Source organism: Artemia franciscana, chromosome 12 (genome assembly GCF_032884065.1).
Source record: "Artemia franciscana chromosome 12, ASM3288406v1, whole genome shotgun sequence".
In the NCBI taxonomy this organism is placed as follows: Eukaryota; Metazoa; Arthropoda; class Branchiopoda; order Anostraca; family Artemiidae; genus Artemia; species Artemia franciscana.
In genome coordinates this window covers 864,946-880,055 of record NC_088874.1, presented here as the reverse complement: position 1 = coordinate 880,055, position 15,110 = coordinate 864,946, and the positions used below count along the sequence as shown (strand labels likewise).

The following is a 15,110-nucleotide window of genomic DNA, read 5'->3' as shown; positions in this document are numbered from 1 at the left end:
TCTTAATTCCTTCTATTTGCGTGTCGTGCTTAACTGTTGTCATGTCTTTTGTCCAAAATAGGCTAAGCCTCGACTTTGTTTGGATCTTTTTTATCTCCCACACAAACCTAAATTGAATAGAAATACATTTTGATTTATTGTTACTCTCTTATGTTGACTTCTTCTACCTCTAATTCTCCTACCCTTCTTCCTCACATTTTTTTGGGTTCCTTTGTTCTTGATCACACACGATCCTAAGTTCAACAAACATGCGCTATGATTTCAGTATTCTATTCTTGCGTAGGCTCTACTCTCCCATGTATAATTCTTCTACTCTTCTTCCTCAGCCTTATTTGGATCCCTTTGTTCTGTCCTGCAATCCTAAGTAATTTTTGTGTTCTACTCTTCTTCCTCTTTTTCTTCGTCTGCTTCTTCTGCTCTTCTTTTACTGGTTTGCTTGGATCCCTTTCTTCTCATACACGATCGTAAGTTGAATAGTTACATCATTATTATAGTATTCTGACCTATCCCAGACTTTTTCTTCTACCTCTACTTCTCCTCGTCTTCTTCCGCAGCCTTATTTGGATCCTTTTGTTCTGTCATGCGATCCTAAATATTTTTTGTATTCTGCTCTTCTTCCTGTTCTTCTTCGTCTGCTTCATCTGCTCTTCTTTTGCTGGTTTGCTTCGATCCCTTTCTTCTCACACGCGATCCTAAGTTGGACAAAATTACATCATGATTGTATTATTTTGACCTATCCTAGACTTCAGCTTCTTACCTCTGCTTTTTCTCTTCTTCATCCCCAGCCTCTCTTTGTTTTTACTCAATATTTCTTTTGTTTTTACTCAATATTATGAATTTGTGAGAGTTAATTTTTTGCATTGAAGATTATCTTAAATGACCACATATCATGTTCTATTATCTTATCTTTTCTTAAATATTAAATATTTAATTAAATATTCTCTATTCTATTATCTTTAATTAAATATTCTATAATCTTAAATGCTCAACGATGTTATCACCATAAGATGCTACTTGATACCGTCTATATACGTTTTCCTTTTTTGGCAATTTTTTTTCCTCCAGGACGTCCGTTTCAAAAAAAATGACCACACCTCCTTTCTATATAGGGTAATATAGAAGAAGTAAGTCTATACTTAATTTCAACTAATCACTAATTTCAAATGACAAAAGTGAAATATCAAAGGCTTAACAAACTGCTTTTTATTGCTATTTCAATTCCGTAATATGTTTGCTTTTTAACACATACATCTTCAAGGATTTCCTGAAAAAGTCAAGCGTACCCTCTTCTTTCTTAATTCCTTCTATTTGCGTGTCGTGCTTAACTGTTGTCATGTTTTTTGTCCAAAATAGGCTAAGCCTCGACTTTGTTTGGATCTTTTTTATCTCCCACACAAACCTAAATTGAATAGAAATACATTTTGATTTATTGTTACTCTCTTATGTTGACTTCTTCTACCTCTAATTCTCCTACTCTTCTTCCTCACATTTTTTTGGGTTCCTCTGTTCTTGATCACACACGATCCTAAGTTCAACAAACATGCGCTATGATTTCAGTATTCTATTCTTGCGTAGACTCTACTCTCCCATGTATAATTCTTCTACTCTTCTTCCTCAGCCTTATCTGGATCCCTTTGTTCTGTCCTGCAATCCTAAGTAATTTTTGTGTTCTACTCTTCTTCCTCTTTTTCTTCGTCTGCTTCTTCTGCTCTTCTTTTACTGGTTTGCTTGGATCCCTTTCTTCTCATACACGATCGTAAGTTGAATAGTTACATCATTATTATAGTATTCTGACCTATCCCAGACTTTTTCTTCTACCTCTACTTCTCCTCGTCTTCTTCCGCAGCCTTATTTGGATCCTTTTGTTCTGTCATGCGATCCTAAATATTTTTTGTATTCTGCTCTTCTTCCTGTTCTTTTTCGTCTGCTTCATCTGCTCTTCTTTTGCTGGTTTGCTTCGATCCCTTTCTTCTCACACGCGATCCTAAGTTGGACAAAATTACATCATGATTGTATTATTTTGACCTATCCTAGACTTCAGCTTCTTACCTCTGCTTCTTCTCTTCTTCATCCCCAGCCTCTCTTTGTTCTGTCATGTGATCCTAACTAATATTTGTATTCTCCTCTTCTCCCTCTTCTTCTTCGTCTGCTTTTTCTGCTCTTCTTTTATTGGTTTGGTTGGATCCCTTTCTTCTCACACACGATCCTAAGTTGAACAAAATTACATCATGATTTTAGTATTCTGGCCTATACTAGACTTCTTCTTCTACCTCTACATCTTCTACTCTTCTTACTCAGCCTTGTTTGAATCTTTTTGTTCTGTCATGCGATCATTATTAGTTTTTGTATTCTACTCTTCTTCTTCGTCTGCTTCTTCTGCTCTTCTTTCACTGGTTTGCTTGGATCCATTTCTTGTCACACACCATCCTAAGTTGAACATAAATGCGCTACGATTTTAGCATTCTATTCTTACATTTACTCTACTTTTCTACTTGTAATTCATCTACTCTTCTTCCTCAGCCTTATTTGGAACCCTTTGTTCAGTCATGCGATCCTAAGTAATTTTGTTTTCCAACCTTCTTGTTCGTATTCTTCTTCTACTCTTCTTTTACTGCTTTGCTAGGATCCCTTTCTTCTCACACACGATCTTGAATTGAACAAAAATGCGCTTTGATTTTAGTATTCTACTCTTACGTAGACTCCGCTTTCCTACGTGTAATTCTTCTACTCTTCTTCCTCAGACTTATTTGGATCCTTTGTTCCATCATGCAATCCTGAGTAATTTTTGTATTCTACGCTCCTTTCTCTTCTTCTTTGCCTGCTTTTTATACTCTTCTTTTACTGCTTTGCTTGGATCCCTTTCTTCTCACACACGATCCTAAGTTGAAAAAAATGCGCTATGATTTTAGTATTCTACTCTTACATAGACTCTACTCTTTCATGTGTAATTATTCTACTCTTCTTCTTTAGCCTTATTTGGATATCTTGTATCTGTCTTATGATTTTAAGTACATTTTTGTGTCCTCCTCCTCTTCTTCCTCTTGTTCTTCGTCTGCTTCTTCTACTCTTCTTTTGTTGCTTTTCCTGGACCCCTTTCTTCTCATACATGACCCTAAGTTGAACAAAAAAGTGCTATGATTTTAGTATTCTACTCTTATGTAGACTCTACTCTCCCACGTCTAATGCTTCTACTGTTCTTCCTCAGCCGTATTTGGATCCCTTCGTTCTGTCATGCGATTCTAAGGAATTCCTGTATTTTACTCTTCTTCCTCTTCTTCTTCGTCTGCCTCTTCTATTCTTTTTTTACTGCTTTTCTTGGATCCCTTTCTTCTCACACACGATCCTAAATTGAACAAAAATGCTGTGTGATTTTAGTATTCTACTCTTACGGAGATTCTACTCTCCTACGTGTAATTTTTCCGCTCTTCTTCCTCAGCCTTATTTGGATCCTTTGTTCCGTCATGCAATCCTGATTAATTTTTGTATTCTACGCTCTTTTCTCTTCTTCTTCGCCTGCTTCTTCTGCTCTTGTTTTACTGCTTTGCTTGGATCCCTATCTTCTCACACACGACTCTTTCATGTGTAATTTTTCTACTCTTCTTCCTCAGCCTTATTTTCATCCCTTGGTTCTCTTATGCGATCCTAAGTAATTTTGTATTTTTCCTCTTCTTCTTTGTCTGCTTCTTCTTCTCTTCTTTTACTGCTTTGCTTGGACCCCTTTCTTCTCACACATGACCCTAAGTTGAACAAAAATGTGCTATGATTTTTGTATTCTGTTCTTACGTAGACTCTACTCTCCCACGTGTAATTCTTCTACTCTTCTTTTTCAGCCTTTTTTGGGTTCCTCTGTTTTGTTATGCGATCCTAAGTAATTTTTGTATTCTACTCTTGTTCCTCTTCTTCTTCGTCTGCTTCTTCTACTCTTCTTTTACTGCTATGATTTAGTGCTATGATTTTAGTATTCTACTCTTATGTAGACTCTACTCTCCCACGTCTAATGCTTCTACTGTTCTTCCTCAGCCGTATTTGGATCCCTTCGTTCTGTCATGCGATTCTAAGGAATTTCTGTATTTTACTCTTCTTCCTCTTCTTCTTCGTCTGTTTCTTCTACTCTTTCTTTTACTGCTTCTTTTGGATCCCTTTCTTCTCACACACGATCCTAAATTGAACAAAAATGCTGTGTGATTTAGTATTCTACTCTCCTACGAGTAATTCTTCTACTCTTCTTCCTCAGCCTTATTTGGATCCATTGTTCCGTCACGCAATCCTGAGTAATTTTCGTATTCTTTGTTCCTTTTTCTTCCTCTTCGCCTGCTTCTTCTACTCTCCTTTTGCTTCTTTGCTTGGATCCCTTTCTTCTCACATACGATCCTAAGTTGAACAAAAATGTGCTATGATTTTAGTATTTTACTCTGACGTAGACTCTACTTTCCCATGCATAATTCCTTTATTCTTGTTCCTCAGCCTTATTTGGATCCCTTGGTTCTGTCATGCTATTCTAAGTAATTTTTGTATCCTGCTCTGCTTCCTCTTCTCTTTCGTCTGCTTCTTCTACTCTTCTTTTACTGCTTTGCTTGAACCCCTTTCTTCTCACACACGATCCTAAGTTGAATTAAAATGCGCTGTGATTTTAGTATTCTCCTCTCACATAGACTCTAATCTTCTACGTGTAACTTTTCTACTCTTCTTCCTTAGCCTTATTTGGATCCTTTGTTCTGTCATGGCGATCCTAAGTAATTTTTGTATTCTACTCGTCTTCTCATTTACTTCTTCCACTCTTCTTTTACTGATTTGCTTGAATCCCTTTCTTCTCACAAATCATCCTAAGTCGAACAAAAAAGCTCCAGGATGTTAGTATTCTACTCTTACGTAGACGTGTTCTACGTAAGAGTATTCTACTCTTAGTCTACGTGTTATTCTTATACTCTTCTTCCTCGACTTTGAATCTCTTTATGCTCTTGTACTATCCTAGGTTGAAAAAAGCATGATGATTTTAGTATTCTATTCTTACGCAGCTTCTTCCTCTCTCTCTACTTGTTTTATTCATCTTCTTCAACCTTTTTTGGATCCCTTTGTTGTATCCTTCGATCTAAAGTTAAAAAAATGCATTATTAGTTTAGTATTATACTCTTACATAGACTTCTTTTAAAACTACTTCTATTCATCTTTCTTGACTTTATTTGCACTTTTTTATTCTTCAATAACATCCGAAATTGTACGAAAATGTATTATGATTCACCATTAGATAAAATAAAACTTCATTTTATCCAACGCATTTTATTTAAAACAAACCATCCCAAGCATTTCACGAAAAAAAAACAATTATATCCCATTTTTCCTTTATTTTTCGCGTTTTTTGGGCCGTGTTTTACTTCTGAAATCACTTAAAGTATTTTCAAAGACCACACTGCCTTTCCATGATGTACAAATAACAGGTCAAATAGGGATGAATCCTTGTATAGACAGTGAAAACACTAACAAAATCATCGTGCTTATCGTCCTCAGCAGATAATCAGATCTCCATCAGTTTATCTGCTGATGACGATCACTGTACGTTTGATCAAAATATCTAGAGATTTTGTCATTGTTTTCACTGTCTAATAAAAGGATTTATCTCTATTCGAACTGTTATTTGTCTGTCGTCACTTTTCCAGCATAGGGTAGGTTTCGACTTATGTAATATATCTTTGTTTTCTCGGACGTACCTTAGCTGAACAAAATACATTCTGATTTATTGTTCTGGTCTTACGTAGAGTTCTTCTTCTACCTCTACTTGTTCTACTCTTCTTCCCACAGGGAGGAATGTTCTCTATCTTTGTTTTCTCGTACGTACCTTAGCTGAACAAAAATACATTCTGATTTATTGTTCTGGTCTTACGTAGAGTTCTTCTTCTACCTTTACTTGTACTTCCTCCCACAGGGAGGAATGTTCTCTATCTTTGTTTTCTCGTACGTACCTTAGCTGAACAAAAATACATTCTGGTTTATTGTTCTGGTCTTACGTAGAGTTCTTCTTCTACCTCTACTTGTTCTACTCTTCCTCCCACAGGGAGGAATGTTCTCTATCTTTGTTTTCTCGGACGTACCTTAGCTGAACAAAATACATTCTGATTTATTGTTCTGGTCTTACGTAGAGTTCTTCTTCTACCTCTACTTGTTCTACTCTTCCTCCCACAGGGAGGAAAGTTCTCTATCTTTGTTTTCTCGTACGTACCTTAGCTGAACAAAAATACATTCTGATTTATTGTTCTGGTCTTACGTAGAGTTCTTCTTCTACCTTTACTTGTTCTACTCTTCCTCCCACAGGGAGGAATGTTCTCTATCTTTGTTTTCTCGTACGTACCTTAGCTGAACAAAAATACATTCTGATTTATTGTTCTGGTCTTACGTAGAGTTCTTCTTCTACCTCTACTTGTTCTACTCTTCCTCCCACAGGGAGGAATGTTCTCTATCTTTGTTTTCTCGTACGTACCTTAGCTAAACAAAAATACATTCTGATTTATTGTTCTGGTCTTACGTAGAGTTCTTCTTCTACATCTACTTGTTCTACTCTTCCTCCCACAGGGAGGAATGTTCTCTATCTTTGTTTTCTCGTACGTACCTTAGCAGAACAAAAATACATTCTGATTTATTGTTCTGGTCTTACGTAGAGTTCTTCTTCTACCTCTACTTGTTCTACTCTTCCTCCCACAGGGAGGAATGTTCTCTATCTTTGTTTTCTCGTACGTACCTTAGCTGAGCAAAAATACATTCTGATTTATTGTTCTGGTCTTACGTAGAGTTCTTCTTCTACCTTTACTTGTCCTACTCTTCCTCCCACAGGGAGGAATGTTCTCTATCTTTGTTTTCTCGTACGTACCTTAGCAGAACAAAAATACATTCTGATTTATTGTTCTGGTCTTACGTAGAGTTCTTCTTCTACCTCTACTTGTTCTACTCTTCCTCCCACAGCCATTGATACTTCTAGAATAATTTTTTTTCGTCTAAATTTCAGGTTTTTAATCGCTGCGTTCTTTCCTTCTTTATGTTTTTCGATTAATTTAATATGAATTTAATTTAATATTACGAATTTAATATTTATTATTAATTCCTTGTCGTTTAAGTCGTTTTTGTTTTGCTTATTAAGAACGAACAAGGAGTAGCCCAGGATTTCTAAGAATGAGACAGCTTGAAACAAAAGCAAAATTTCAATACTACTTTATTGTAATTTAATGATTTGCGCAGTATTTCTATGTAGGCTAAATAGCTTTAAAATCAATTTTTATTTCTAAGTCATTCAGTAACTTCATTTTTTTTCTCAAAGTCCTAATAGCTAAGCTTTATGGTAGTATAAAGGAAATAAAAATAAAAGCACTAATTAAAAATAAAATTGGTCATTTTTTCTTTTAGTTAACAAATAATTCTCACTTGAGAAATGTCTAAAATATCGTTCTTTATCTTCAAGAAATTGTCTGAGGAAACGCTATACTTTATGAAGACAATTTAAAAAAAAGTTACGGAATTAGATATTTATTTATTTATCATCAGTAAAACTTATATTTATCAGTATTATCATCATTTACTGATATTTATCAGTAAAGCATCCTCATAACATTTATTTTAGTTATGATAGTGTATGATTTTGTTTAGGTCGAGGAAGCCCATAACATTTTGACAACTTCTCCGGTCAACTGGACCCGTCCATCAGGGACTATTTTAGATCTATAGGGACAAATTGTTACTGTGTTCAATTAGAATAGCTCTCTGGTCGGTCCAAGAAGATATTTAAAAATTGATTAACTGATAATTAGTTAAATATTATTAGTTAATAATTTTCATGATAATGGTAATAAATGATATTCTGTTTATTATCATTTGAGATAACATATATAATTAGATATTATTTGGCTTCCAAAAGGCTAGAAAACACAAATATTTGATTAATTGATGGGTACTTGTTAATTACAGTGACCGCACTCAAAAAGTGAAGTTAGGATAGTCGTAATGAAATGTATTAAAATATGATGAAAACATGATACTTTAGTATAAAAATATGGAAACGACAACAGAGAATTATGGAAAGCAGGCTGCCGAGAACGCACTATATTAAACACCTAACCTAACCAAAACACTATTTCTACATATTAAATACCTAATTAAAGTATACCTACATAGTAGTTTATCTTTCTCAGGCTAAGCTGATTATCTCCAAGAGCGAAACCGGTTTATTACAGAGAGAAAACAAACTGTGGTCGTTGTATTTAACAAGTACCGATTGGTATTATAAATGTAGAAAGATCTAAAAAGTTAGCTTCTTTTGCTTATCTTGAGTATAAAAAGGGTTGAATTTGTAGCTGTTTGTTGTTTTAGGACGGGGGTAATTGGTTAATTATAATTGACAGTATGGAACGCACTCGGAGTTAACTTGGATAAGCTAAGATCTGTTATTGCGCTTCAAGGAACAAATAAAATGGAAGGTTACCTTGAGTATAGAAAATTTTCTTTGAAAATTTGGGCTATTTATTTGTTTTTTTATTTGTAACCCTCAAGCAAACATAGACAATGACACTGTAAGATAATAGAAAAATAACTGACACAGCAATATCATAACGAACATACGCAATATTAAAATGAATATCTTAATCGAACCCTATTAACAATTCATACCTTACCAACAATATCATAATTGACGTGACACACAACAAAAAAAAACCTGTGCGCAACGGGAGCGGCAACTCTCACTGAAGAACTTAAAAAAAGTAGCCTTTAAAAGAATTCCATTCGTACCCACCTCCTGCCATGGAAATATCATGACCCTCCCCCCGCCTCCTTAAAAGTACGCATTTGGAGCTTAATATACTAACACTGTGGCCTCAACCGCTAAAGTCAGATACGTATGAAGACTCCTCATTCTAATAATGGTCCTCCTGTTGTACATACAATACAGACTCTTATTCTTTTAGAGCCATACAGGGCAGCGCTACTTCTACCTTGTTTAACAGTTATATTTTGGGAGAAACTGGAGTGTGTCCCACATTTGCACGTGGGGCGATGACCCACATCTTGTATTCTTCATGGCACCAACGTTCATGCGTTGTTGGTCGGGGTTCTCATCTATAACATAAAGGTGCTATTTTAGCGCTATTACAGTCAATTTTTTTACTATAGCACCGAAAATTGCTCTGTAGTACACACATTTGGGCAATTGAAGCCATTAGGAACTGACTATGGTGGCAAACTTGTTGATGATATCCTCGGTCTAAGCCTGATTATTGAGTGTATTTTAGAGATCTGTTCCTCCTGTCGAATGAGTACTGTAACCTCGGCCTCAAATTCAGTTCAGAAAATCAGAAGATGTTTTTCTTGGTTTGTTAACCCTCACCAGCAAAACACAATCATCTTTTTTTGTATTTTTACTGGTTTAAAAATATTTGATCAAACAGGGTATTTCGAAAAAAAAAAATCGTTTTATGAACAAGACCTAGGAGTACCCCTTTAAGAGTAGACCTATGAGAACCGAAGAGATCATTGATAACTTAGTTTCAACTTTATAAGTGGCCAATCCTATTTGTGTCTTTGATTTTATAGAACATATGCATCTACCCCCTGGCTATGATCCATCTACAATTGGTCGTTTCTCCTATGATACAGATACAGGAATGATGATTGAATCTCACACTGGATATCAGCTTGACCCCACTCAGCCTTTGGGCATTGCTGAGTTCTTGATGGCCAATTATCCTGTTAAAAATATGGATTATGATCCTGATGAGGGAAATTATCCATCAGGAACACTGATTTTCAATCTTGAAACAGGTAAGGTTTACTAATGTCTTTTATAAATTTTTATAGGCTATACTGTTTTTTTTTTTTTTTTCAGTTAAAAAGATGGAAATGTTACTTAATTTTTTATTTCGAAAGAGAGAGAAAATTAATTAACAAAAAAGGAATCAGATATATAAAAACGGTTATTTATTAAGTTCCAGGGTGCCTCTGCAGCTAGAATAAGCAATAGAGGCTCCATAAAAATTACAAAAAAGATAAAGCAAAAGATAAGATAAGGAGTGAGGGAGAGACGGAGGGAGGGAGGGAGAAAGAGATAGAGATAACGACATGGAAAACACACACAAAAGACAAAAGAAGGGCGAATTATCGTCCAACCGTTTCATTAAACGTGAAACTGAAGGAAGAATAAGTTTAACTACATGATGAGTACACAATTAGGACCAAAAAATATTAAACAGTTTACTTATTAACAATACTGGTTATTTCCATCACAGAAACTGGTTCTAGGTCTAATGGGTTCTTGCGAGATGAACCAAGAAACGACTTAAAGTGGGCGTGAAAGGAGTAGAGCTAATAGAAGAAGCATTTGTTTCCCGAACAGTAGCAAAATGAGATTTGATTGAAAATTCTTGAGCTTTCAAGTCACTCTGAACAAAGAAGTGACCGATCACCAATGCTGAAGGTCCTTGGCCGATCACACAAAAGGTGAATATGAAGGCTTAAGGACGGAATTGATCAGTTGCCAAGTTTTCAGAATATCCTTTCTACATTTAGAAAATTCTGGAAAAAAATTCTAGTCACGAATTACTAATGCTTCTATAAGGTTCAAAACACCAAGCGCGAAAAGCATTCGACCTAGACTTTACTGACTTGTTTGTTATCATTTTCTTCTATAGCTTCTTAGAAGGCCTGGGTTAATCCTGTATTTAGTAAATTGCGTTTTTTGACCTAGAAGCACAGGGGGCCGTAGTACATAGATCAACAAGACCATTTTAATAGACCCGTAAAAGGAGGCAAACTGTGGGCAGAAATCTTATTCGTTTAAAAAATATCCCTTCAGTTCTGTGTTAACCTGAATCTGAGGGAGTCTCATTTTGACTAAATTTTAAGGAACCCGAGCAAGGCCGTGCCGGGGGGGGGGGGCTGTGTTTGAACCCAATCCCCCTGAAAAAGGATCCTGGATGCGCCCTTGAACCTGAGCCTGATATAACGACCTTCTCACGTAACATCTTTCCGAAACTATAAGCAGGGAGGACAAGAAAATAACCTGATAGATCATTTACTATTACAAAGTTTTGCACTAGTTCAAGTGAGGTGAAAATTTTATGAATCAGCCCTAGTTATAGTGACACGGGTCGGGATGCAAATTGTTGGTAAGTGCTGGCGGCAAGCATGGTTGAGAAATATTCTACTGTCTTTGGAGATGGCAAATCAGGTCAGGTCAAAATCAGGTCAAAATTCAGGTCAAAATCGCCCATAAAAACTCTTCTCTTGCCATTTTCCTTCGATTTAGTTACTCCATCCTATATCCGGATATTTCCTGCAGAAATCAGTTAATCGAGTCAATCGCATTTGAGACTAGAAACGTCTCACTTAGCTCGTTAACGTCAGGCAGCCCATCGCAAGCTGTTCGCCTCAACTGGTCGATTGATGAACAAAGGCCCTAAGTGTTAAGTTGAAGGACCGATGAAGTGTCCTCCCGCTTGGCAGCCCCTTAGTTTTGGGATATATCCTCATCAATGGAGAAAACCATGAATTGATTGTATTATTAAGACATACCTTAGTATTCATAGTACTCCAAATATCAAGGGTTTTTCTGAAGTCGGAAGAGATGCCCACTGAGAGAGAAGAGATCTCTGGAACCAAGGTTAGATGTTCACAAGCTTATAGCCACTACAAATGAATTTGTGCAAAACCTACCCCAGGGTGGGTTTGTTGAATAAGGCAGGATGGGCAGTAACTTTGTATTGAACATTTTTGTGTGATAACTAACATTTGAAAAGAGAAAAAGAAAAAGGCAGAAAAAGAAATTGAGCAAGGAAAACCCAAAAAGAAAAAAAGAAAAAACAATGGAGAAATCCCAAAAGACTGACGAATCAGTAGTAATGAACATTCTGGATTGGACTTTTTTTCATGGAACACTAAAAAAAAAAAATGAAGAAAAGTATGAACGGTAAATTTTGACCACATAAGAAACAGGAAAACAAAATTGAATAAAAGAGAAAAAAACGGTGAAGACAAACGCTTGGTTTTACATTGCTAGTTGTCATAATATTTGATAACGAACTTACTGAATAGTTTCAACAATAGATCCAATATTTCATCAAAGAAAAAAAGTAATAAGATAAATACACAGTATAAACGAAGAACGAACACTGGTCTGAACAGAACAAAACATTCGTCATTGCGTTCTTGCTTTTTTGACCGTTTTTCTTTTTGTTGCGAGTATTGGACTGTTTTGTCTCCAGCCGGAGTTTCAAGCTCTGTCGAACCACAGGACTCTCGCTGACATGTTTTTAGTTTGAAATTAAGCCACAAAAGCTCCTTTCTTCGTTTTCTCCCTTCAGCAAGTTGGTCAGTTGAAACACTGTATCCTGTTTTCTTTAATTTATCACCTTTTTAGTACACTCCCTTCTCATTATGACAAGTCTGTATTGGTCATGTTAATACAATTCAAATTATTAGATAGGCTATATTTTTTAGCCATGGATGGACTTCATAAAACCATTTTAAACGGTGTCTTGATTTTTATTCTTGTTTTGCTTTTGAGGTATTTATATATATCACTGAGGGCGGCTTAATGGTGTCTTTTCTGAAATAGCTCAAAACTTTTGATACTCCAAACTCTACACACTCCCTCCTTCTAAAAGATCAAAGAAACGAAGCTCTTAAACTATTTCAAGAATGTTAAACTCATTCATCACCAATATTTGTTACAGAACACAAAATCTTCATCATCGTTCAAGAAAGGTTAAATGAGGAGCAAGTAACTTTCTCTTATTAAACTCATAGGTTCTCCGACTCCCGCTAGTCACCTAAATATTGAAGAATGTCTTATGACCTGATTTTCATCTACATATATAATTGGTTGAATGTTCAAATTTATTTACCCAATTTAAGCTATTGAGAAGCTAAAACAATGAACTTCACTTATCGAGGGTTTTGAAATTTTCAAATCAAGGAAGTTCAGTGACTCGTAAAAATAAGATTTGTTATCCCGGTCTGACCAAAATGATTAGTATGTCAATACTGTGATTAGAAAGCTGTTGATTAGAAAGCCAGCGCTCTCTATAGGATAGTGCATTGTGAATTCTATCGGAGTGGGAAGCCAAATTCTTTAAAACTATGGATTAGGCTATTGAAGCTCTTTGATGAATTAAGCTAAATAAGGCAATGCTGTTGAAGCTCTTAGATGAATTAAGCTGAATAAGGCAATGCTGTTGAAGCTCTCGGATGAATTAGCAATGCTGTTGAAGCTCTTCGATGAATTAAGATGAATAAGGCAATGCTATTGAAGCTCTTAGATGAATTAAGCTGAATAAGGCAATGCTGTTGAAGCCCTTAGATGAACTAAGCTAAATAAGGCAATGCTGTTGAAGCTCTCGGATGAATTAGCAATGCTGTTGAAGCTCTTAGATGAATTAAGATGAATAAGGCAATGCTATTGAAGCTCTTAGATGAATGAAGATGAATAAGGCAATGCTATTGAAGCTCTTAGATGAATGAAGATGAATAAGGCAATGCTATTGAAGCTCTTAGATGAATGAAGATGAATAAGGCAATGCTGTTGAAGCTCTTGGATGAATTAGCAATGCTGTTGAAGCTCTTAGATGAATTAAGCTGAATAAGGCAATGCTGTTGAAGCTCTTGGATGAATTAGCAATGCTGTTGAAGCTCTTAGATGAATTAAGATGAATAAGGCAATGCTATTGAAGCTCTTAGATGAATGAAGATGAATAAGGCAATGCTATTGAAGCTCTTAGATGAATGAAGATGAATAAGGCAATGCTATTGAAGCTCTTAGATGAATGAAGATGAATAAGGCAATGCTGTTGAAGCTCTTAGATGAACTAAGCTAAATAAGGCAATGCTGTTGAAGCTCTTGGATGAATTAAGCTGAATAAGGCAATGCTGTTGAAGCCCTTAGATGAACTAAGCTAAATGAGGCAATGCTGTTGAAGCTCTTGGATGAATTAGCAATGCTGTTGAAGCTCTTAGATGAATTAAGATGAATAAGGCAATGCTATTGAAGCTCTTAGATGAATGAAGATGAATAAGGCAAATGCTATTGAAGCTCTTAGATGAATGAAGATGAATAAGGCAATGCTATTGAAGCTCTTAGATGAATGAAGATGAATAAGGCATTGCTGTTGAAGCTCTTGGATGAATTAGCAATGCTGTTGAAGCTCTTAGATGAATTAAGATGAATAAGGCAATGCTATTGAAGCTCTTAGATGAATGAAGATGAATAAGGCAATGCTATTGAAGCTCTTAGATGAATTAAGCTGAATAAGGCAATGCTGTTGAAGCCCTTAGATGAACTAACCTAAATAAGGCAATGCTGTTGAAGCTCTTGGATGAATTAGCAATGCTGTTGAAGCTCTTCGATGAATTAAGATGAATAAGGCAACGCTATTGAAGCTCTTAGATGAATGAAGATGAATAAGGCAATGCTATTGAAGCTCTTAGATGAATGAAGATGAATAAGGCAATGCTATTGAAGCTCTTAGATGAATGAAGATGAATAAGGCAATGCTGTTGAAGCTCATGGATGAATTAGCAATGCTGTTGAAGCTCTTAGATGAATTAAGCTGAATAAGGCAATGCTGTTGAAGCTCTTGGATGAATTAGCAATGCTGTTGAAGCTCTTAGATGAATTAAGATGAATAAGGCAATGCTATTGAAGCTCTTAGATGAATGAAGATGAATAAGGCAATGCTATTGAAGCTCTTAGATGAATGAAGAGGAATAAGGCAATGCTATTGAAGCTCTTAGATGAATGAAGATGAATAAGGCAATGCTATTGAAGCTCTTAGATGAATGAAGATGAATAAGGCAATGCTATTGAAGCTCTTAGATGAATGAAGATGAATAAGGCAATGCTATTGAAGCTCTTAGATGAATTAAGCTGAATAAGGCAATGCTGTTGAAGCCCTTAGATGAACTAAGCTAAATAAGGCAATGCTGTTGAAGCTCTTAGATGAATTAAGATGAATAAGGCAATGCTATTGAAGCTCTTAGATGAATGAAGATGAATAAGGCAGTGCTATTGAAGCTCTTAGATGAATGAAGATGAATAAGGCAATGCTATTGAAGCTCTTAGATGAATGAAGATGAATAAGGCA

At 35.7% G+C, this 15,110-nt stretch overlaps 1 protein-coding gene across 1 annotated transcript in view; it reads left to right on the top strand.

The window, feature by feature from the left end:
• Positions 1-15,110, top strand: part of LOC136033550 (histone-lysine N-methyltransferase Set2-like) — a 178,614-nt gene that overhangs the window by 111,120 nt on the left and 52,384 nt on the right. The window contains exon 11 of the mRNA XM_065714296.1: positions 9,568-9,795. Within this exon, the coding sequence (XP_065570368.1) occupies positions 9,568-9,795 (228 nt within the window). The remainder of the gene's footprint in view (positions 1-9,567; positions 9,796-15,110) is intronic.